Source organism: Rhinatrema bivittatum, chromosome 10, assembly GCF_901001135.1.
Source record: "Rhinatrema bivittatum chromosome 10, aRhiBiv1.1, whole genome shotgun sequence".
Classification (NCBI taxonomy): domain Eukaryota; kingdom Metazoa; phylum Chordata; class Amphibia; order Gymnophiona; family Rhinatrematidae; genus Rhinatrema; species Rhinatrema bivittatum.
In genome coordinates this window covers 119,745,358-119,768,886 of record NC_042624.1, presented here as the reverse complement: position 1 = coordinate 119,768,886, position 23,529 = coordinate 119,745,358, and the positions used below count along the sequence as shown (strand labels likewise).

Below are 23,529 nucleotides of genomic sequence, written 5' to 3'. Positions count from 1 at the left end.
GGACCAGGTCCCCCTTACTAACCCCACTGCAGCCCCTCGCTAACCAGAGGACCAGGTCCCCCTTACTAACCCCACTGCAGCTCCTCACCAACCAGAGGACCAGGTCCCCCTTACTAACCCCACTGCAGCCCCTCGCTAACCAGAGGACCAGGTCCCCCTTACTAACCCCACTGCAGCTCCTCACCAACCAGAGGACCAGGTCCCCCTTACTAACCCCACTGCAGCTCCTCGCTAACCAGAGGACCAGGTCCCCCTTACTAACCCCACTGCAGCCCCTCGCTAACCAGAGGACCAGGTCCCCCTTACTAACCCCACTGCAGCTCCCACCAACCAGAGGACCAGGTCCCCCTTACTAACCCCACTGCAGCTCCCACCAACCAGAGGACCAGGTCCCCCTTACTAACCCCACTGCAGCCCCCCCCAACCAGAGGACCAGGTCCCCCTTACTAACCCCACTGCAGCCCTCACCAACCAGAGGACCAGGTCCCCCTTACTAACCCCACTGCAGCTCCCACCAACCAGAGGACCAGGTCCCCCTTACTAACCCCACTGCAGCTCCTCACCAACCAGAGGACCAGGTCCCCCTTACTAACCCCACTGCAGCTCCCACCAACCAGAGGACCAGGTCCCCCTTACTAACCCCACTGCAGCTCCCACCAACCAGAGGACCAGGTCCCCCTTACTAACCCCACTGCAGCCCCTCGCTAACCAGAGGACCAGGTCCCCCTTACTAACCCCACTGCAGCCTCCCACCAACCAGAGGACCAGGTCCCCCTTACTAACCCCACTGCAGCTCCTCGCTAACCAGAGGACCAGGTCCCCCTTACTAACCCCACTGCACCAACCAGAGGACCAGGTCCCCCTTACTAACCCCACTGCAGCCCCTCGCTAACCAGAGGACCAGGTCCCCCTTACTAACCCCACTGCAGCCCCTCGCTAACCAGAGGACCAGGTCCCCCTTACTAACCCCACTGCAGCCCCTCGCTAACCAGAGGACCAGGTCCCCCTTACTAACCCCACTGCAGCTCCTCACCAACCAGAGGACCAGGTCCCCCTTACTAACCCCACTGCAGCCCTCACCAACCAGAGGACCAGGTCCCCCTTACTAACCCCACTGCAGCTCCCTCGCTAACCAGAGGACCAGGTCCCCCTTACTAACCCCACTGCAGCCCCTCGCTAACCAGAGGACCAGGTCCCCCTTACTAACCCCACTGCAGCCCCTCGCCAACCAGAGGACCAGGTCCCCCTTACTAACCCCACTGCAGCTCCCACCAACCAGAGGACCAGGTCCCCCTTACTAACCCCACTGCAGCTCCCACCAACCAGAGGACCAGGTCCCCCTTACTAACCCCACTGCAGCCCCTCGCTAACCAGAGCATCGAGATTCACCTGCAGCCTCTTAATCTGGAGGACACTGGCCATACGCTAACCACACTGCAGTCCCTCACCGGCTACAAGATCAGGGGCTGCCTGTTAACTCCGCTGCAGCCCCTCACCAACCAGGGGACCAGATCCGACCTGCTAACCCATGGACCCCAGCTGGAATCTCTTCCCTTTCCTCTAAAACAAAAAAACGAAAAGAGAGGAAAATATATTGAACTTTTGAAACTTTATTAAGTACAAAAGTCTCCTATATGACAGTACGCATTCAACATCTGTTCTAAAATTAACGACATTGAAATGTACAAAACTCATGGTTTCTTATTCCACAGAATGCTGATATATTTGGACATTCAAGAACTGCGGGTCTTAGGAGCAGCCGTGACAATATAATTGCTCCCCTGGCAGATCTACTGATAAAAAACCCTTTTAAAACAAGATAAAAATTGGAAAACAACAGGCAAACCAGTGTAGGAAGGTAGTGGGATCATTGAATTTGCTCAAATGGCTGAAGTAATGTGCGTTAGTCCAGTGAAATGCAGAAACAAAAGTCAATAAATATATCAGGTGATCCCTTTTTATTGGACACATAATATTCTTCCTGGCCAGCCTTTGGGAACTTCACTGCATGAGAGGTGCAGGTCCCACGTGCTAATCCCACCACAGCTCCCTGGCATCCAAAGATCCAGATCCCACATTTCTCAAGTGACAACGTACAACCCTGACACTGCAGAAAAAAAACGCACACACACACACACACACACTAGTCAGAAACAGAGAACTGAACTGTCGCACCAACCATATGAGTAAAAGAAAAGGATTACATTTTGAAAAAAGGAAATCCATGCAGGAACAAAATAACCATCTTACAGAACAACCTGCTTTGACCTGAGGAAGGCAGAGTTAGCTAAGTCCAGGGGCTCTCAAACTGGTCCTATGCCCCCTCCAGCAAGTTGGGTTTTCAGGATATCCCCAATGAATACGCATGAGATTTATTTGTTTGCATATTTCGGCATGGAAGGGGGGCGTAAGACTGGTTTGAGCACCCCTGAGGTATTCAATAATTGTATTAAGTTGTCCAATAAAAAGGTATTACCTTAAAATCACCGAAAACTCTGTAACCATATAGGAGCTGGGGGGACTTGTGCCAGCTCACACAATGGCATTGATAAGAGGGTTTGTGGATGGCAGAAGAGGACCACCAGCTTGCAGCCCGTGCAGGTCCTTCAGTCTGCCTTGCCTGTGCTGCCACCGTCACCAGGAAGATCTCCTGCTGGAGGGGAGAGCTGCACGCCACTTCCACCGATCCCAGATTAATCAGCAGATCTACGGGAACGTTCCTGAAAATCAGCAGCATGACCCGGAAAGACAAGGGGCAGGTTTGTAGGGCAAGCAATCCTATAAAGAGGAAGAAGGGGGTGCTGGGTTTGACCAAAATAACACTGTTACACGTTGCTGTTACAAAGCATTCTGGGAGTTTCTCAATAGGAAAAGCTTTTATAGGCGAGTTGGAAACATCAGAATTGGTTTGCTTCTTGCTAGTGACCTGGAGCCCAGTATTCTCTCCCCCTGCTGACAATAAAGGTCTCTTACACAGCACTAAATAGCGTCCTTTGCCTGATCTCACAGATGCCTCAGAAGAAATCTCAAAACAGGTCTAGAAAACACAGAAAAAGCTCATTTTAACTTGAACTTGGCAGTCAGAAAAAGAACCAAACAAGTAGTACCGAGGGGCGTCCAGAGAGCTCTGCATGGGGTCGGCAAACTGCAAAAGCCATTTAGAAATGATTTTCCTGTCGGATCATTGTCCACTTTTAATCCAGCTGAGGTTTTCATGTGCTTCCACCAGCCGCACTTTTCCTGCATTAGGAGGAGGTATTGCCAGGGACATTTAGATTGGGGGAAGAGAATAATGCACAGAGACCACATTTTCAAATCTCCCAGCGTTATTTTCTACAGTAAAAAGCATTCGCTGGAAAATCTGAGCAAAATGACTGCAGCCATTTTGTACCTGTGACAATTTACAAAGGGAAAGTACAGACATATTTCCCCTTTGAACATCTGTACAAAGTCTGCGGGTGCAGAGTAGCATCAGCACATACACATCCCCGACCTCACCCAGAATCATACACAGAGACAAACCCATACACATCCCCGACCTCACCTCCTGACCCAGAATCATACACAGAGACAAACCCATACACATCCCCGACCTCACCCCCTCACCCAGAATCATACACGGAGACAAACCCATACACATCCCCGACCTCACCCCCTCACCCAGAATCATACACGGAGACAAACCCATACACATCCCCGACCTCACCCCCTCACCCAGAATCATACACGGAGACAAACCCATACACATCCCCGACCTCACCCCCCTCACCCAGAATCATACACGGAGACAAACCCATACACATCCCCGACCTCACCCCCTCACCCAGAATCATACACGGAGACAAACCCATACACAGCCCCGACCTCACCCAGAATCATACACAGAGACAAACCCATACACATCCCTGACCTCACGCCCTCACCCAGAATCATACACGGAGACAAACCCATACACATCCCTGACCTCACCCCCTCACCCAGTATCATACACGGAGACAAACCCATACACAGCCCCGACCTCACCCAGAATCATACACAGAGACAAACCCATACACATCCCTGACCTCACCCCCTCACCCAGAATCATACACGGAGACAAACCCATACACATCCCTGACCTCACCCCCTCACCCAGTATCATACACGGAGACAAACCCATACACATCCCTGACCTCACCCCCTCACCCAGAATCATACACGGAGACAAACCCATACACATCCCTGACCTCACCCAGAATCATACACGGAGACAAACCCATACACAGCCCCGACCTCACCCAGAATCATACACAGAGACAAACCCATACACATCCCCGACCTCACCCCCTCACCCAGAATCATACATGGAGACAAACCCATACACATCCCTGACCTCACCCCCTCACCCAGAATCATACACGGAGACAAACCCATACACAGCCCCGACCTCACCCAGAATCGTACACAGAGACAAACCCATACAGATCCCCGACCTCACCCCCTTACCCAGAATCACACACAGACACAAACCCATACACATCCCCGACCTCACCCAGAATCATACACAGAGACAAACCCATACACATCCCCGACCTCACCTCCTGACCCAGAATCACACACAGAGACAAACCCATACACATCCCTGACCTCACCCCCTCACCCAGAATCATACACGGAGACAAACCCATAAACAGCCCCGACCTCACCCAGAATCGTACACAGAGACAAACCCATACACATCCCCGACCTCACCTCCTGACCCAGAATCACACACAGAGACAAACCCATACACATCCCCGACCTCACCTCCTGACCCAGAATCATACACAGAGACAAACCCACACACATCCCCGACCTCACCTCCTGACCCAGAATCATACACAGAGACAAACCCACACACATCCCCGACCTCACCTCCTGACCCAGAATCATACACAGAGACAAACCCATACACATCCCCGACCTCACCTCCTGACCCAGAATCACACACAGAGACAAACCCATACACATCCCCGACCTCACCTCCTGACCCAGAATCATACACAGAGACAAACCCATACACATCCCCGACCTCACCTCCTGACCCAGAATCATACACAGAGACAAACCCACACACATCCCCGACCTCACCTCCTGACCCAGAATCATACACAGAGACAAACCCATACACATCCCCGACCTCACCTCCTGACCCAGAATCACACACAGAGACAAACCCATACACATCCCCGACCTCACCTCCTGACCCAGAATCATACACAGAGACAAACCCATACATATCCCCGACCTCACCTCCTGACCCAGAATCATACACGGAGACAAACCCATACACATCCCCGACCTCACCTCCTGACCCAGAATCACACACAGAGACAAACCCATACACATCCCCGACCTCACCCAGAATCATACTCTGAGACAAACCCATACACATCCCCGACCTCACCCCCTCACCCAGAATCATACACGGCGACATGCCCATACTGTAAGCATAGCTACCATCTCCCCCTCCCTCCAGAATCACACACACATACACATATACCATCCCTCCTCCCCCACCCCCAGAATCACGGGAATCTCATTTCAACCAAATGCATGAGCCACTTAGATGGCAGGGATATTAGGATGAGGAGCCCTAGGCTCCGCAGCAGCAGACGCAGTGAGACAGATCAATCATTTGTAATCCACCTGGCCAGCAAACACAAGTGCACATTCATACTTTGCTCAACCCATACACTCTCGCATCCCAAAATCACCTACTCTCACACCCAAAGACTCAAAGCATTATCCTCTCTCATGTGCACAGTCATCCATACACATACACACTTGATGAGAATATTGAAGGGCACACAGAAGTGAAATATGTATGAGAACATTCGTTTAAAGTGAATGCATGTGTGTATGCGTTAACACAAATATCACCTTATCTGTCGCTTCAATAACGTGACGCCAAGCGGTCAGACACCCAGCCAAGGCAAGTTCGAATGTATTTAGCACCTACATTATAGGGTTTCATGGCCTTCCTTAATCCAGGTCAGACAGTAACAACAAAGATAAAGCTGACTTTGTTAATACTGATTGATAATGCAAACCGCTTACTAATAGTGACTGATAACACTGAGTGAGGGTGCAGGGCTTTCATCTACCCACATCATGTTCTACAACTCTGGAAAAAAAAACCAAACAAACAGCTGGAGCGGGAAGACTCTTCCACAGCCAGTTTAAAAAAAAATGTGTATTTTGGATCTGCTAATTCCGTAAGGAAAAAGCCAGTGCAAAATCTGCTTGGGACGTTGGGAGCTGAAAGCAGGACCCTCGGTGTCCTGTGCTTTCAATCCAGCCTTGTCATGGCCACCTGCAGTTCCTCAGCTGAGCGGCGTCCCACTACTGACTTCTGTACCTTATTTCTACATCTGTGTTTTGGGTATGGGCATCTGGACATCTTGGGGCATTCGTATGCCTTGCACCTTCGACACCCGAAAAGCTCCCGTCGGCGAAGTCCCTGCCTCACCCCTAACCTTCCTATAGAGAAAATCAATAAAGCAAGCGGGTCATTCGCTTCGAAATATGGGTGGACCAGCAAGAAATGCCCGACACCGGAATGAATGAGGTCCCAGCAAGGCTGGGCTGGAACGTGCTGGCGTCCGATAGCGAGCCTCACCCCCCCCCCCCCCCCCCCCCCCCGCGTACACAGCCGTAAAGCCCGCGGCCCACTCACACGCATGCCTCGGGAAACCTTGCACAGAATGGAAGAGAAAAATCAAACCAATCGCAGTCTGACTCAGTTCAATTCCCAAAGGAAGAGTGAATAGGGGGGGCAGCTTTGCTAGCTGCTACGTTGCTTTAATAGTGCAGTCCCCTGCTCATCAGTCGCTTCTCCTACAGGAGACAGAGTCCTCCGCACGCTGACTGTAAGCGTGGGCTTTTCAGGCGCTTACAAAACTTGCCGATCCCCAAAATGGGGAATATCTTGCTGGAAAACCCCCCCCCCGGTTTTCGCCTGAATGTGTCTGGAAAGCCTGCGGAAACCTCTCGCCAAACTCGGGAGTTCACGACGAACCTCGGGGATTTCTGTAACTTCGCGCCTGCTGGAATCCCAGCAGGGTCATTACCGGTAATCTGGATCTGGCCAAAATCTAATTAAAAGGGGACAGGGTGCCCGTCTTACTGGCTTTCCCCCCTGCTTCCCATTGCCCACAGGGGGCCGCTTGCAGCAAGCCGAACGCAAAGGCCCGTCCGTGGTTTCACTCGCACTACGAAGGGGCAAGCTTCGGATTCAGTGACAGCAGGAGGAGCTGAATCTTTTAGAAAGATTCCTGGCCTGTGCCGTATTTTATTTTTCCACATCTCCATATACATCCAGAATCCGCCTCATCTCACACCCCGAAACGCATATTTGTGCCACCTGCCTGGGCCATTTCAAGCCCTGCCCAAATCTGTCTCTTAGCCATCAGAATCACTAAGCTTTTTTCCCAGTGTACTCAGGACCCAAGGGAGAAACATTTCCCCTTGGCTGCGTTTCCCCGCTGTGGGTAAGAGGACCCATGCTAGGTAACAGGGCCCACTGTCACCCGCTGCCAAAAACTACCTGCAACTGCTTGCGTACGGTTTGCCATCGGGAAAACTCCAGGCACATTCAACGCACGGCTGAGAGACAGTGCAGTCCCAGGCCTGCAGGGTGCTCGGGGCAAGCAGTCCACTGGCGTTCAAGGCTTTTTTACGGGTCCCTTGCATTAGTTCATAGAAGCAGGATTTGCAAACCTTTCTCTTAAAAAAAAAAAAAATCCCCCCAGACTCCATTGCACAGCTGTCCGTGCTGTATTCATTCTTCCACAATCAGTGACACCTGCCCAGGGTTCTCATGAAGATCCTCTCTTCAGCTGTCTGTGCTGCGTTCATGCTTTACAAATATGAGCGCAACACCTGCATGAGGTCCTGGTGAAGATCCCCTCTTCAGCTGTCCGTGCTGTATTCATGCTTTACATACAGGTTATCAATGTGATGCCTACATGAGGTTCATAATGGTAAAATCTGAAAAGCAGGAGTTGAGTCAGTCCTGGTTTCGTCCCATTGGGTCTTGTATGCACAATTTCTAGAAGCATAGCAGGACTGGGTCCGTAGATCCAGAACTTAACGTAGGCGCCATGACAAGCTGGCGCTCTGTGCCTACGGAGAATGGGGTAAAACCAGGACTGGCTGAGGAAGAGCTGCTGCCGTCTCAGAGTGAAGCCCCCCGGTGTAAGCCGGGCGTCTGCGAGAGCAGCGGGGTTCCTCTCGGTGCAGTCCCAGGACAGGACATGGGGAAGGTCTGGTGCCTTCATGCCACCCCCTGGGGAAAAAAAGGAGCTGGAATTGGGAGATTTTAGGAGGACGACAGAGAAAAATGGGGGGGGGGGAAGTCCCTCCCTGCCTCTCCCCCGCCAGCGCTGCTGCAGCACCCCAAAGGTTTCCAAAGGCCGCCCCGGCGCAGGGATCTTCCGAGGAATCAGGGGAGCGGGGAAGAGGTCAAAGCCGGAAAGGTGAAAGAAAAGTTACAATCTGTACATCAAGAGCCAGCTTCGGAATAAAAAGAAAGCGGAGCAGAGGAACGACGCAGACCTGCAGCGCTGCACCTTCAGGGAGAAACAGGGCTTTTCTCTGGCTACCTTCCATGAAATAAATCTCATTTCAAACTCAAATTAAAAAAAAAAAAAAAAAAAAGCAAGCGGGGAACATCTCAAACTTAACATGCAATCTTTTTTGTTTTTTTTTTAAAGGAACAAAATGAAAAACAAACAGGCAGCAGCCTAGGAGGGAGCCTCCAGCGGCGGCCACGGCCAGATCTCCCGCTCTCAGGCCACCTCCTGCCGCTGCTTCTTCTTTCCTCCCGCGGGAGCGCACGTGGACCCCCCCTTCCCATGACCGTGAAACCCGAAGGTCTCAAGAGAAGTAAACGGCCGGGAAATCGTGCGACGCTGAAGCCTCTAACAGCGCCTCACACACAGAAACGGCAGCGCTGGTTTCCTTTTTTTTTTCCTAGACTACAAGCCCTGACGCCTCCCTCCCGGTCGGTCCCGCAGCTCGATCCCGGCCTGCACAGCCCTGGCCGGGACGCGGGGAGCCAATTTTCCCGAGCCTACAAGATCTACCAGTCCCTGCCCACAATGCGGCAAAGCCTGGCGCCTTATCAGCTGAGCTGGGAAGAGGCGGCAACGTTACCGCCGGTCAGACCCGCCCGGGTCACAGCTGCGCAGCAGGGTTCACCCTCCGTGCCCGGATCCTTGCTTATCAACGGCAGGAGGCCATCATCTGTGGCTTTGTGGCACAGCAAATCCGTGGAAAGGTGGGGGAGGGGGGGGGCCACACATCGCGACCCGTCAGCGCACAACTCCCCCCCACCACCACCACCACAGCCGCTCCTCAGCAGAGTCGGGGAAGCACCCCCCCCCTTCCTGGCCGGTCTCGCCCTATCAGCCACAGCGGCTCCCCTAATAACTTCTGTGGTATAACCCTGCGGGCAACCGGAGACACGCAGACGCCAGGGGGGGGGGGAGCGAGGCAGCCCCCCCCCCTCCGTCAGCTGACGGGCCTCGCCCAGACATTTCCTCCCCACGGAGTCCGGAAAATTCTCACCGCTGGACCTTCTCAACCTAAAATTATAGTTTAAAAAAAAATCCCCACTCTGGGGCCTCCCCCGTCCCTTGCTTCTCAGGTCTGTGTAATAGTTTATAAGCCCGCAGCACGTGTCCCAGAATCCCTCGGGGCAGCCAGTTTCTTGTACTCTAACGCAGTCCATATAACAAAATACTGCACACTCGGCAAACACAGCTCGACCCTGAGGCTTATATTGTTAAAAAAAAAACAAAACCAAAACTCTGGTCCAGACTTAATGCACCGTGACCAAGAGAGGTCTGCGTTTCTTGAAGCCGAAAACTGTGAGCAGTGCTGCCTCAGGAGGTCTCTGCCTCTTCCAGAGCGGGGAGGGGGGGAGGGGGTCACGACTTCCCTCTCAGGAGACGGGAGTGTCAGTCTGTATTTGCCGCCACGCGGGCTCTCGCTCCTCACTTCCCACTGCCGAGATCTTTTGCCCCATCGGAGAGCCCCCAGAAGACGGGGCGAGTCCCGTCAGGAAGCGTGTGCGAGCGGTGCCGGGGAGCCGTGGCGCGCCTCTTCCAGCGCCGACCCCCGGGCGGGCAGCGAGAAAGGAGAGGAAGCAGGGCCCCGTTGCAGCCGCGCGGCAGAGAGTCCTATCCCCGTGCCGGCCGCGGCGGAGGCTTGCCAATGTCCACGGTGATGTTCGTATACAGAGGGTACTTGGCCACGCGGAGCACTTGGTACTGGAGGGAGCTGATTCCGTCTCTCCTCATCGTCATCTTCGTGTTCTGGATCTTTGTGAACCTGGGTGGGAAGAAAGGAGAAGATTTTACCATGGAGCCGACGGCCTGGCAGCCACGAAGCTTCGCGTGGAAAGCAGCAGGGCGAGGCGGGCTCTGGGGGGTCTCACCCAGCGAAGGCTGGAATAACGGAACTCAAAATGTTCTCAGGACTGGGAGCCGGCTTGGTCTTAAACTCTCTAGCCCTCTGTCACAGGGGCTGATTTTTGTCTCTCGTTCCTGATTTATTTTATTTACTTTTAATTCTCAGACATTTGTCTTTTCCTGGTCAGAAACACCAAGATCTGGAGTTCCCATGTTTCTTTCTCTGCTTCTGCCTATTCAGCTGGTTAAACATATCCAACTAACTTGGAAGGGTACATTCAGCGGCTTATCTTAGAGTTATGTTTATCCAGCTAACTTTAGGACAGGTCAGCAGCATGACCAGAGTTAGCCGCTTAACTTATGCCTCTCAATATGGCGGTTTTGTCATTTAGATGGATAACTTTTCAGTTACCCAACTAAATGGCTTCTGAATATCAACCTCGCCAAGACCAGCCAGCTCCATATCATGAGGGCCGGACTGAGGCAATTCCAGTTTCTCTAGAAACAGCAGGAACTCCAAATCCAGAGGCAGCAGGGGTGGAGAGGGGACATGGAGCGCCCTTGATCACCTGAAGCTACACACGCTTGCTGCTCAGGTTCCTGAGGCCAGAAGCAGTTATGTGGCTGTAGCACAGAAACATTTGAGAAACGTCCCAGCAGTCGTATTTAAACTGGATCCTCAATCTTCCTCTAATGCAGGGGGGTCCTCAGCCCGGTCTTGGGCTCACACCCAGCCCCTCAGGTTTTCAGAATATCCACCACGACTATGCATGCACTGCCACTGCTGTGTGCAAAGTTGAACTTTATTCTGCTAACAAGTCTGCACCAGATGGCAGTGCAGGAATGAGATAGCGGAGTTGCTTACCTGTAACAGGTATTCTTCCAGGACCGCAGAATATTAGTCCTCACACACGGGTGACATCATCAGGTGGAGCCCCGACGCGGAAAACTTATGTCAAAGTTTCTAGAACTCTGACATAGGCACACTGAGCATGCCCAGCATGCCCTATACCAGTGCTCCCCAACCCTGTCCTGGGGGCCCACCAGCCAGTCAGGTTTTCAGGATAGCCACAATGAATATGCATGAGAGAACATTTGCATGCACTGCCTCCATAACATGCAAAATGTCTCTCCTGCATATTCATTGTGGAGATCCTGAAAACCCGACTGGCTGGTGGGCCCCCAGGACAGGGTTGGGGAGCACTGCCCTATACCACGCGTCCACGCGGGGTCCCTCTTCAGTCTCGTAACATAGAACTACGATAAAAACACAATAATTTTAAAAAGGAGAAACCCAACTTTGCGGGGTGGTGGGTGGGTTTTGTGAGGACTAACATCCTGCTGTCCTAGGAGAACACCTGTTACAGGTAAGCAACTCTGCTTTCCCCAAGGACAAGCAGGATGGTAGTCCTCACACAAGGGTGAATCCCTAGCTACAGGCTGCCCTCCCCAACACAAAAGGAGACCAACAGATACCCAACCAGGTGCCAACAGGTGCAACAATACAGTGCTGTTCGTAACAGAAGGGGGGAGACAGCCTGAACCCAAACAACGGGCCCTAGGCGGGGAGAGTTGGGTTCTACACCTCAAAGAGATTCAGTGTTTTTGGGATTCTGATCCCACTCATGCTGGCCTAAGGTAAAGGAGAGACAGACAGACAGACAGACATGCAAACCTCTGAAAGGTGATGCATGGCAGCAGCCTGAGGCCTGGCAAGCTGAGACAGAATCACTCACCTCTGAGGGTTAGGCTCGTTGTGCTTGTCCCGCTCATGTTTGATCATCCGATACCTCCCAATCCGGATGTCGGGCCGGGAAACTTTCATTCCATTTAAGGTTATCCTGAGACAGAGAGATGGTGAGAAGTGGGAAGCAGGAGAGAAAAAGGAGAGAAAAAAGTGAAAAACTGAAGAATCCAGTTCCTGTATTCAATGCAACACTGAAGAAGCAGAAACAGGAATGCACTTCCTCCTGTGACGAGCAAAAACCAAAGAGATGCAGGTTTCCCAGGAAGAACTCCCTGTAGTCCTGGGGGAAAAGAGGAGAAACAGCAGCCAGGGCAGCAAAATCTGCGGCAGGCCAGAAACGGAATCTGACGAGGGACGGAATCTGAGATTCTCTCGGTGTTTGTCCTTCTGTACCCCATAATGTTATTTCGTTTTGTAACCACTTTGGGGTACATTTTTAAAGGCTCAGTTGGGGGTCTATGTGAGGTAAGAAGAGGAGTTACGCAGGTGGAATGACTGAATCGGCCTGGGGGCATCTTCAGCCCTTGGAAGTTCAGGTTGGTTTGTGCTGCCCTGACCCCTGCAGGTATCACTTTGGCAATGAGTACAATTGCAGATCTTGATGGCAGCAGGCGACATCGCAGAGCAGATGCTGCAGTGGAAGCCATCACGGTCCTTGCCCAGCTGCTGGCAGTAATGGACATGGTTCTCTGGTTAGCTGAGGAAGAGACACATCCTTTGCTCTCAGCAGAAAACGGCCGTGCAGCTGGAAGTGGACGTTTCATGGCAGCACCACTGGATGATATCACCCGTCAGTGGGACTGGGGGGGGCTCACCTTCTCTTCAGAGAAAGAGCAACAACATTGCAGGGAGAGCAAGTGATTCATTTTAGCCACCCAAAGTGAGACACATCTGTGGCAGTCCCTCACGATGATTTACTTCCGAAATTTTAATATATAAAGGGGCCGATGCACTACAGTGCGGTCAGCCGAGCGCACTGTATAACCCGCAGTCAGGCGCAGGATAAATAGGCGCTGATCCACCCCCTAATGTAATAGGGAGATTAGCGCCTATTTAACGCGCGCCCAACGCAGAGTGAATGAGATAGGGCTCATCACATGCAAATGCATCACAGCCTATTACTCATTCACTCCGCATGCAAAAAAGATAAATGTGCTGAGCGCAGGTAAAAGTAAAAAAAATAAAATAAAATAACTTGGCAGACACCGGCGTTGGTCTTCATAACTGGCAGCCGCGGCGGGGTCGTGCTAGCCAGGAGGTGCTAAGATCACGCAATCGACCCTAGCGCCTCCTTCCTAGCGTGACCCCCTAATTTACATATTGCATGGCGACCCCCCCCCTTGCGGGCGCCATGCGTGCATTAAGAAAGTGGGCGCTGACTTTTCAGCGCCCGCTTTCAGCGAACATTATTGCATCGGCCCCATTGTGATGAGAAAAAAACCCAACAAAATCATCTTCATTAGAGTTTCTATCAGTCTGCAGAAGAAAGATCGTTACCTCCTATATCCTGGATCTCACCTTCTCCATCATCCACCTCTAGTACATGGGATCATCTCGTTTCCCCCATCCACTTTCCTCCCCCTGCCCTCCCCATCTCAATCACCCTCCTGTTATTAATGTCATCACTCCCCACCCTCATCAGATTCCTGCGTCCCCCTGCTGTAAGAGATATCATCATCTCCATCAGTATCCCGGACCTTACCGTCTCAATCACCCACCTGTTATTAATGTCATCACTCCCCACCCCCATCAGATTCCTGCGTCCCCCTGCTGTAAGAGAAATCATCATCTCCATCAGTATCCCGGACCTTACCGTCTCAATCACCCTCCTGTTATTAATGTCATCACTCCCCACCCCCATCAGATTCCTGCGTCCCCCCTGCTGTAAGAAAAATCATCACCTCCATCAGTATCCCGGACCTTACCGTCTCAATCACCCTCCTGTTATTAATGTCATCACTCCCCACCCCCATCAGATTCCTGCGTCCTCCTGCTGTAAGAGATATCATCATCTCCATCAGTATCCCGGACCTTACCGTCTCAATCACCCTCCTGTTATTAATGTCATCACTCCCCACCCCCATCAGATTCCTGCGTCCCCCCTGCTGTAAGAGATATCATCATCTCCATCAGTATCCCGGACCTTACCGTCTCAATCACCCTCCTGTTATTAATGTCATCACTCCCCACCCCCATCAGATTCCTGCATCCCCCCTGCTGTAAGAGATATCATCATCTCCATCAGTATCCCGGACCTTACCGTCTCAATCACCCTCCTGTTATTAATGTCATCACTCCCCACCCCCATCAGATTCCTGCGTCCCCCCTGCTGTAAGAGAAATCATCACCTCCATCAGTATCCCGGACCTTACCGTCTCAATCACCCTCCTGTTATTAATGTCATCACTCCCCACCCCCATCAGATTCCTGCGTCCTCCTGCTGTAAGAGATATCATCATCTCCATCAGTATCCCGGACCTTACCGTCTCAATCACCCTCCTGTTATTAATGTCATCACTCCCCACCCCCATCAGATTCCTGCGTCCTCCTGCTGTAAGAGATATCATCATCTCCATCAGTATCCCGGACCTTACCGTCTCAATCACCCTCCTGTTATTAATGTCATCACTCCCCACCCCCATCAGATTCCTGCGTCCCCCCTGCTGTAAGAGATATCATCATCTCCATCAGTATCCCGGACCTTACCGTCTCAATCACCCTCCTGTTATTAATATCATCACTCCCCACCCCCATCAGATTCCTGCGTCCCCCCTGCTGTAAAAGATATCATCATCTCCATCAGTATCCCGGACCTTACCGTCTCAATCACCCTCCTGTTATTAATGTCATCACTCCCCACCCCCATCAGATTCCTGCGTCCCCCTGCTGTAAGAGATATCATCCTCTCCATCAGTATCCCGGACCTTACCGTCTCAATCACCCTCCTGTTATTAATGTCATCACTCCCCACCCCCATCAGATTCCTGCGTCCCCCCTGCTGTAAGAGAAATCATCATCTCCATCAGTATCCCGGACCTTACCGTCTCAATCACCCTCCTGTTATTAATATCATCACTCCCCACCCCCATCAGATTCCTGCGTCCCCCCTGCTGTAAGAGATATCATCATCTCCATCAGTATCCCGGACCTTACCATCTCAATCACCCACCTGTTATAAATGTCATCGTCTTCTCCTCCCCAGCCCCAGTATTCATTTGGGAAGCCGTTGATCTTTAAGAACTGAGCTTTGCTCAAGCCGGATACTCCACCAAAGTAACCTGCGTACGGCAACCTATAATGGACAAAAACATCGTCCGTCACAAAGGTTCAGGGCCACGTGAAGCCAACACTGCCTCCCACACAGCTGTAACGTGACTGTAATTCCACCTCAGGGCTCTACTGGCAATATTTCTCTTCACCATACCCCAGCGAGAGTGCAAGTTGGAAATTCACTGTCAGAATTATGAACGCGGGTTTCCTTATGCCGTCCCATAGGCCGATATTCAGCGCTACCTCTCCTGCTAAGGGACAGCGGCTGAATATCCAGCTCCTCATCTGGCTAAGAGATGGGTGGGACATTAGCATTGTGGGGAGTAATCACTTATCCGCTAAACCTAGCCAGGTAAGTGCTGATATTCGGATTTATCTGGTTAAGTTAACCGGGTAAGTTAGACCTGCTCAACAGCTACGTTCTTCACTCTCTCACCTCAGGGTTGACAAAACAGAAAAGATGATATTCTATTTTATTCTCTTACCTAAAGAGTCTCTATATTGCAACCTTAAATCTTCAGTCCTACAGAAACTTCCCAAGCCACTTGGCACAGTCAGTCAAATTCTCATTCTGATTATACATCGGTGCACACTAAACACGATGGCAGATAAAGACCACAACGGCCACCCAGTCTGCCCAGCAGAGACCTTTCAGAACGTGACCTCCGTGGCTATCTCGAGTTGTACTGTGGCTGCCTCAGGGGCTGCTGTTCTTAATTTTCTATTTATTATGTATTCATGTCCATGTTTTATAGCCCCTGGGGCAGCCACGCTGAGGCGAAACTCGGCCGGAGTTGGGCTACTTTTATTCAATTTTTATCAATAAATTTGTAAACATACTTGGACATCTGACATCTATTTTATTTTTTCCAACCTGGACTTTGAGGAGCCAGGCAGAACCGCTCAGATTTAGTAACGAGAAGCTCATAGTGTCACCAAGAAGTGTAGGAGCGGGGGGAGGAGAGCGTGCTGAGCTGTGGGGATTAGACATCGGCATAGAAAGACATCTTGTGCTAGAAACCGTCAGCACGAAGCCCCTGCAGGTTGCAAGTTTGTCTAATCAGCTGGGCCAGAGGTTCAATAACCAAATGAAATAACAATGTTGAGAGAGGACGCTCGAAGGAGCACGGATGGGTAACCAGGGTCCAAAATAAAGAGCCTTAACCCAGTCTATGAAGGCACTAGGAAAAGGAAACCTTTCCAGCACAGAAAAGAAAGGCTTTTTCCGCAACTAATGACCATATCAAACCTGGAATTTACCTTCTGCCTACCCAGCTAATAAGATTAGACAAACATCTGGAGTTAGCAGTGGAAACGTCTTCAACAAACCCTGCTTGATCTGAATGTACCCAACAAGGAAGGAAATGTTCAAGCGGGCCTGAACTGTAGTATCTTGGCCAGGAATTTCACGTCTACGTTTATCAAGGAAATGGGCCACAATCGAGCAGATCCATATCTTTTTTTGGGAAGAACAATAACATTAGCAGCAAAACGTCCACCCATCTGCGGATGTAGTTGGACGTAATTATACAAACCAAGACGAGTTGACAGTAAGAGCAAACCTTCTTATAGACATCAGGGTCCAGGCCCAGGGAGACTGAAAGTAGCCTGCTGGACTTCAAGCAAGGTAACAGGAGTCTGCAATGTAGCTTTCTGTACATTAGTAAGGGTGGGTAATGGCACGGTACTAAGATAATTATTCTTCTGCAGCGGAATATTGCTGAAAAGCCTACGAAATGCCTGCATTCCTCACCTTACTAACTACAGGTTGTTGCCTGAATTAAACCAGCCAAAAGCTTACCCGGTTTATCCCCATGGACACAGAACTTTTGTCTAGAAAAGAATATATTTTCTCTATTGCAGCTCCCTGTAGGATTCTGAGTTCTTCCCTTGCCTTAGTTAGAGACGTATGTATTTTAGCTAAGCAAGTTCGCTTATGGCTCAGCCTGCAGGATATTAATTCTGCTTCCTAATGCTGGTTGTCTCTGCAGCCTGAGGTTGTTTTTTTTAGGAAAACCATAATGCAACCTCTAATCACTACTTTAAAGGTTGGGAAATACTCATCCAAGGGGAGGTAATGCTAAAGATCACCAGCGCTTGTATTTGGAACAGGTAATTCCTGCCTGGAGACGCTTTCCTCAGCTGCAGAGAAGAGTAGCACCCAATGAATGGACGGATGGAAGAGGCAGGCTGCGCTTCTCTCATTTCATTTTTCTCGTCTTCTTATAACCATAGGCATGTTCACGGTCTGCAAACTCTGGACTTTGATTGGCCTCTCGTTACAGCTACTTAATGCTGATTGGTTCACCGGACAGCATGGCTGGGGCTTTAAAATGGACGCGCATTCAGTGGTATCGTGAAAGCGCGTGCGGGTGCGGCATCCTCTGAGGAAGACGCCAGTTCACCATGTGGCCAGCATCCCGTTGTTTGAATTTTGCCCGCCACATTTACCTGTGGAAGTCATTGATTTGCATCATAAGAAATGTTTTAAAAAACTGGCTGTTTATGCGCCGATGTGGTGTGCAATGATTATCCCAGGCAACAAGCTGTCACTTTAGCTCTTTCCTGTGAGCATCTAACTGAGTGACTCCAAACTCTATCTCATTCGTTTTTGTTATATGGGTGGAGTTCCACTGGGGGAATGATTTTTTTATATCTGATGCAAAAAAATCAGACATCATTTGCTCCACGAGGACCCCAAAAACTGCCACATTAAGCAGTGCAACACTGAGCTTCCAAAAGCACCCAGGAGAAGTAAACCCCCTAGGTAAAAACACCACCTGTACTGGAGAGTGATCGGAAACCCCACTAGGTAAAACATTGCTGGAGCACTTATTACTAAGTGAGTCTGGAGAGCACAAAAAAAATCATTTGTTCTAACCATACGACTGAAAACGTAGCGAGAAACAGGTGCAGTCTAGCCCAGAGGGACTGCGCACCTTTCAAATAGCTTGCAAATGAAATTTATTACTAAGCCCAACTAATACAAGACTGCAATCCTAACTATGCATAATCCTAGAAGACCCATCCAAGTCGGGACAGCACCAAGAATCATCAGCCACACCAATCCCTTGCCAAGACAGGTCTCCAACTGAGCATAAAAAGTAGAACGACATACGTGAGGCTGATATACACTGACCAGCATGAAAGGTGTGGAAACAATGTCCCGCACCAATACCAACCATCCTCGGGCAGGCATTTGTGGAGCGCACACAAACCCCTCTACTTTTAGCGTAAATGGATCCTACCCAGCCAGTCTGAAGTTTCAAACACTCTGCTCTGTCCTGCAGGAGAGCGTTATGCGCCCTCGCCTCTGAAACACCTGCATCACTCTTTTCCTCTTAAGAGGCGATGAGCTACCTCGCACGTTGAGCGAGAGAATTTACGGTTTGAGATCGCACATTCATAAAGCAGACAAAAATAGCCAGCTGATGAAGGAAGAATAAAGGCGGCAGTGAGAAGTGAAAGCAAACTGTATGATCATCTGCCCGGAGATTTGATAAGATTTTTCTAAGCACTCAGCCCAAACAGTAACCGCCATCAGGGATGAAAAAGACATTAAGGGAAAAAAAAGAAAAGAACAGCAATTTGCCAAAAGTGTGATAACACACATCCCGCAAACACAGCTCAGCAGCTCAAGTAGCAAGAATAAGCCGACATAATCCCCATGCACAGCAGCATCGCACAATCACAGGGTGCAGGCCCGCCAGGGTGGGAGGTAACTCGAGAACCGTAAGCTGCAGTCAAAGCCATCGACCCATGGACTCCCACAGAGGCACAGAGCAAAAGAAAACGCAGGGGGCACCGATGCAACACCACGTCCAATCACGGGCTACCCTGCGTGCTAGCCTGAGCGCAGGATAGTGCCTCGGCCCCAGCAGAGAGAAACATGTGAGCCTCGCGTAAGTGATCCATGCCAGGAAAAATACCCAAAGCATCCCATTCATGTCCCACGTCCGGGCTCAGCAGCTCTCAACGAACGGTCTGATAAGACAACAAAGGCCGAATTTCTCCAGCTTCTTGATAATGAAGAAAAAAAAAAAAAAGGTGTGGAGTCAAAAGGCAGAGTCATAGGTAAAAGGATCATAGCTAAAAGGTAAACGAGCAGGAGCAACCTTACAAGTGTCTACAACGTCGATGGCGCTCTTAGGATTATTTTATTTATTTAAAGTATTTCTAAACTGCCTTTCAGCATTACTAGGCAGGTAACAAAGCATATTCATAATTGCTATAATTAAGACATAAGAACCATGAATATTAAAAATACAGCTTAAACGAGTTCCTCAGAACTGCCTGATCACTGAGACACGACCTAGCATGATCCAGACAGCAATGTCGTGTGAAAATCCGTAAGGACTTCCCTGTGGCAGCCTTGGAAATGTCCTAAGCAGCTGCGGCACAGAGCACCGCTGAATACAGCCGGCTAACTTTAGGATCCGGGTAATTCCTGCAGGTCAGGCCGGGGCTCGCTGACCACTCCGTGTCACATGGGGCTTCAGAGAGTCCGTGCAGAATCTCTGCAGAGGTGTCTGGTTCTGGGAGCAATGTCTGAGGGATGGTCCGAAGGAGGAGAAAGACTTAACCCCCTCTTTGGCATCCTTCTTCAGTGCTCGTCCATGTTCACAGCGCCAAGGAGTCTGCAGGGCGCTTGGTGCTCCATCGTGGCGGGGCGGTGCTGACAACTTGTGTGCCGAGGCTGCGGGGCGCTCTCTCTCTGCTCAGACGGCGCCGATGAAGATGGTTTTTCCTTTCCTTTCTGCGCCATGGGAAGGCGGACTCTGACCTATTTGGCGCTCGTTTCATGGAGGAAGAGGAGAAGGCGGCTCCATGCCCCGGGTGCCGTTCCTCCACTGGGACCGCAGCCGGAAGGCTCATGGATCGGCCCGAGACACAGATCACGGGAGCCTGCTCTGCACGTTTCATGGTGACATTTTCCACGTAACTTTAAGGGCTTTTCCCCCACCCTGGGCGACTTCCCTGACATCGCAAAGAGACTAAAATACAATGTAAAGATTTTTTTTTGGGCTCAAAATTAATGAAATTAAAAAAAAATAAAATAAAATTTTACTTGAGAAAGGAAAAAATAAAACCCCGAAAAATTGTGGCGACAGCAATAGTATAGAGAGCGCGAAAATTCATCTGTCATCGCATTGAGGTAGCTGGAAAACACTCGGTCGTCTGAGCAGTGGCAGCAGCACAGGGACCTCCCTCGCATGTTGAGGTCTTTTTAACCCTTCTGAGCTAGAGGAGAGCGCCTTCTCTACATCGGTGATGTCCGATGACGTCGCCCACTCTTTTAGCTGTTCATTGTGTTTTTCTCTGGATAAGCAGGATCTCCCCATTTGAATTCGCTGCGTGGCGTCGGAGACAGGAGGTTGGGTCCGGGAGTCCAACCCAGCATGTGCCTTCTTAGGTTCTCGCACAGACCTGCAGCATTCAGACAGCAGCAATATACGTTGGTGTAGGTTGGAAAGACATTGACCAACACAACAACAAACATCAATACAGCCTGGAACGCCTGTCAGAGGCAAAGGTTAGGTAAGGTTATGTCACTAACCAATGGCAGGGGATGCTTTTTCCAAATCTGATGCCTTGTCTGAGAGAGAGAGAGAGAACAGTGGCACATAATAATGACTCTGAACACGCACATCTTCCAGTCAACATCCTGTCACAAAGGAGAATAGCTTTCTATAACTTTGCACTGTAACTGCTCTCTGCAAATTTACTCTGCACAACATTAATTGGAAGGGCAATTAAATCCAATTAGCAGCTGTTATGGCTTCCTGATGGAGCTGTCAGCAGGTTAGAAGGGCTATCAGTCATCCTGACTAAAACGTGAGCAGAGGGATTCCTCACAAGGGGAAGGGAGAGCAGAGGGGAGGCGAGGACTGGACCTCCAGTAGGCAGGAGCAATTGGGCCGACCCAAAGATCATTCTCTCTTACTCCGGGGCTGCAGGCAGTGATATAGAGGAGACAAGGCCTGGGCCAGGATTCTTCTACCAAGCACCAGGATGAGGAAGGTTTGGCAGCTCTTGGGGGAAAGGACGCAGAATCCCTTGGTTGCCTCTACAGTTAGGAAGGCGTCCAGCTAACACGCACGCTGTTTGTCAAGGCACACGTCAGTTCAAATGCAGACAACCTAGCATCAGCAGCAGGTTTATAGCTGGGATATCTTTCAGTTCTCTGCAGGCTACCCTTACAAACCTTTCTAGAAGAAGGGAAAAGGGAGATAGGATGGCAACATTCAAATATTTTACAGGCTTCAATAAGGAACCAGAACGGAGCAGTTGAGGGGTCTTCATAAGAAGCAGAAGGGAGGGGAGCTCCCAAGGAACGTGAGAAAATACTTTACCACTGAGAGGCTCGTGGACACCTGGAGCCGACTCCGAAACAGTGGCAGAATTCAAGACTCAAAGGGCCCTCAGTGCCAGGGGAGGAAGGGAGAAGGCCCCGGATCAAGGGAGACCCCTGACAGCACAGCAGGGGGGACCAAGTGATGCGTCATCTTCCATGTTTCTAACGCTAGCGCTCATTTCACTGGCCCTTAATTGCACAGGTCCTAGAGTTTCCCTTCTCATTAACAGCCCACGTTCCTTTCCCAGCAGCAGAAGGAAGCGCAGGGCTGCTCTGTCCCTTCTAGGCCGGATCTGCTCCCTTTTCTGAAAGAAATCGCTTCACCCCTCCAGTAGCTGCATCATGAGAAGGGACGGCCTCAGCTCCGGCCTTGCCTTTCCTGCTTGTGGCCTCGTCACACCATGGCTTAATGAGGGGTCTGGTAAGGTCAAGAGGGCACAGCCCATTCTCAACCTGCGGGGACCAGGAGGGGATTTTCTTCCTGACGGTGAGAGGGTGCAGCTGGAAAGTCACCCAGAGCCCTACCAACCTCTACCACTCTCAGAGCCCTGCTGCTATGGGGAAGCCCGGGCCCAGTCCGTGCAGGCTCTGCCAGTGCAGTCTTTCCTCCTTCCAGCAAGCTGCTTTCTCTAGGTTTATTCTCCCCCCCCCCCCCCCCCTCCGCCAGAGTTTAAAGTGGCGCCTGGCCCAGCTCACCTGAAGCCGAACTTGTCCATGGCGATGGCGAAGTGCCGGGGCTGCTCGTAGCAGCGGTAGAGGTTCCGGTCGTCCATGGGGATCAGGTCGACGTCGCTGAAAATGAAGCAGTCGTAGGCCTCCTCCTTCAGCGCCTCCAGGAAGCCGATGTTCAGCAGCTTAGCTCGATTGAAGGTGTCCTCGCCGTGCTGAGAGGGAGAAGGCACAAAGGAACCTTACGGACAGGCCGATGCTATTCCTCCAGCTAAGAGAGAGCTCCTCCAAGCCTTTGCTCCCTCCCCCCGTTACCTCCGACCCTTAAAACCCCGCAGATCCGCCGAGTTTGCTTTATTTTTTAACTTACGCCTCACCCACTGCAGAAGTAAAGTTACGCGGCCGGGGACCTCGGCGCGCGCATTGCAGGTCACGTAAGTAGTCACGCGCACATCTCCGCTTCACGCCCAGCCCCCTTTATAAAAAAAGACTTTTGAGATGCACGCGCTGCATGTCTGGGCAGCTTTTAAAATCCACTCAGTGCGTGCAAGCCTGACTTATTCGCACATCCCCTAATTAACGTGGACGCCGGGCTTTTAAAATTCACCTTTCAAAGAGAAATGCCAAATGAGCCAGTAGCATCCTACTCCCAGCCTGAGCCCAGACACAGGATCTCTCTCGGGATCAGGGCATGAACTGGACATCTCTGAAGCCGTCCCAGAAGGAACAGAGGCTACAGCAGCTGGCACATTACTGGACACTGGCAGGGCTGCGGGTGGGGGCTGCGGGTGGGATCTCAGAACTGGAACAGCAGGGGGAACAGAGGCTACAGCAGCTGGCACGTCACGGGACACTGGCAGGGCTGCGGGTGGGATCTCAGAACTGGAACAGAGGCTACAGCAGCTGGTACGTCACTGGACACTGGCAGGGCTGCGGGTGGGGGCTGCGGGTGGGATCTCAGAACTGGAACAGCAGGGGGAACAGAGGCTACAGCAGCTCGCACGTCACTGGACACTGGCAGGGCTGCGGGTGGGATCTCAGAACTGGAACAG

At 51.1% G+C, this 23,529-nt stretch overlaps 1 protein-coding gene across 13 annotated transcripts in view; it reads right to left on the bottom strand.

Moving 5' to 3' along the window:
- Nucleotides 1-1,590: 1,590 nt before the first annotated feature.
- The window catches only part of B4GALT2 (beta-1,4-galactosyltransferase 2), a 121,677-nt gene continuing 99,738 nt past the window's right edge, over nucleotides 1,591-23,529 (bottom strand). Inside the window, exons 3-7 of one of the 13 annotated variants that reach the window (XR_003858927.1) lie at nucleotides 22,505-22,692; nucleotides 15,353-15,475; nucleotides 12,173-12,277; nucleotides 3,824-10,356; nucleotides 1,591-3,544 (exon numbers count right to left, since the gene is read on the bottom strand). Coding sequence is in view for 1 of the 13 variants with exons in the window: in XM_029618108.1 (XP_029473968.1) it covers nucleotides 10,206-10,356; nucleotides 12,173-12,277; nucleotides 15,353-15,475; nucleotides 22,505-22,692 (567 nt within the window). In the remaining 12 variants the exon portion in view is untranslated. Of the gene's footprint in view, nucleotides 10,357-12,172; nucleotides 12,278-15,352; nucleotides 15,476-22,504; nucleotides 22,693-23,529 lie in introns of all 13 variants that reach the window. The other 12 variants (XR_003858926.1, XR_003858931.1, XR_003858933.1 and 9 more) reach the window with 12 other exon arrangements.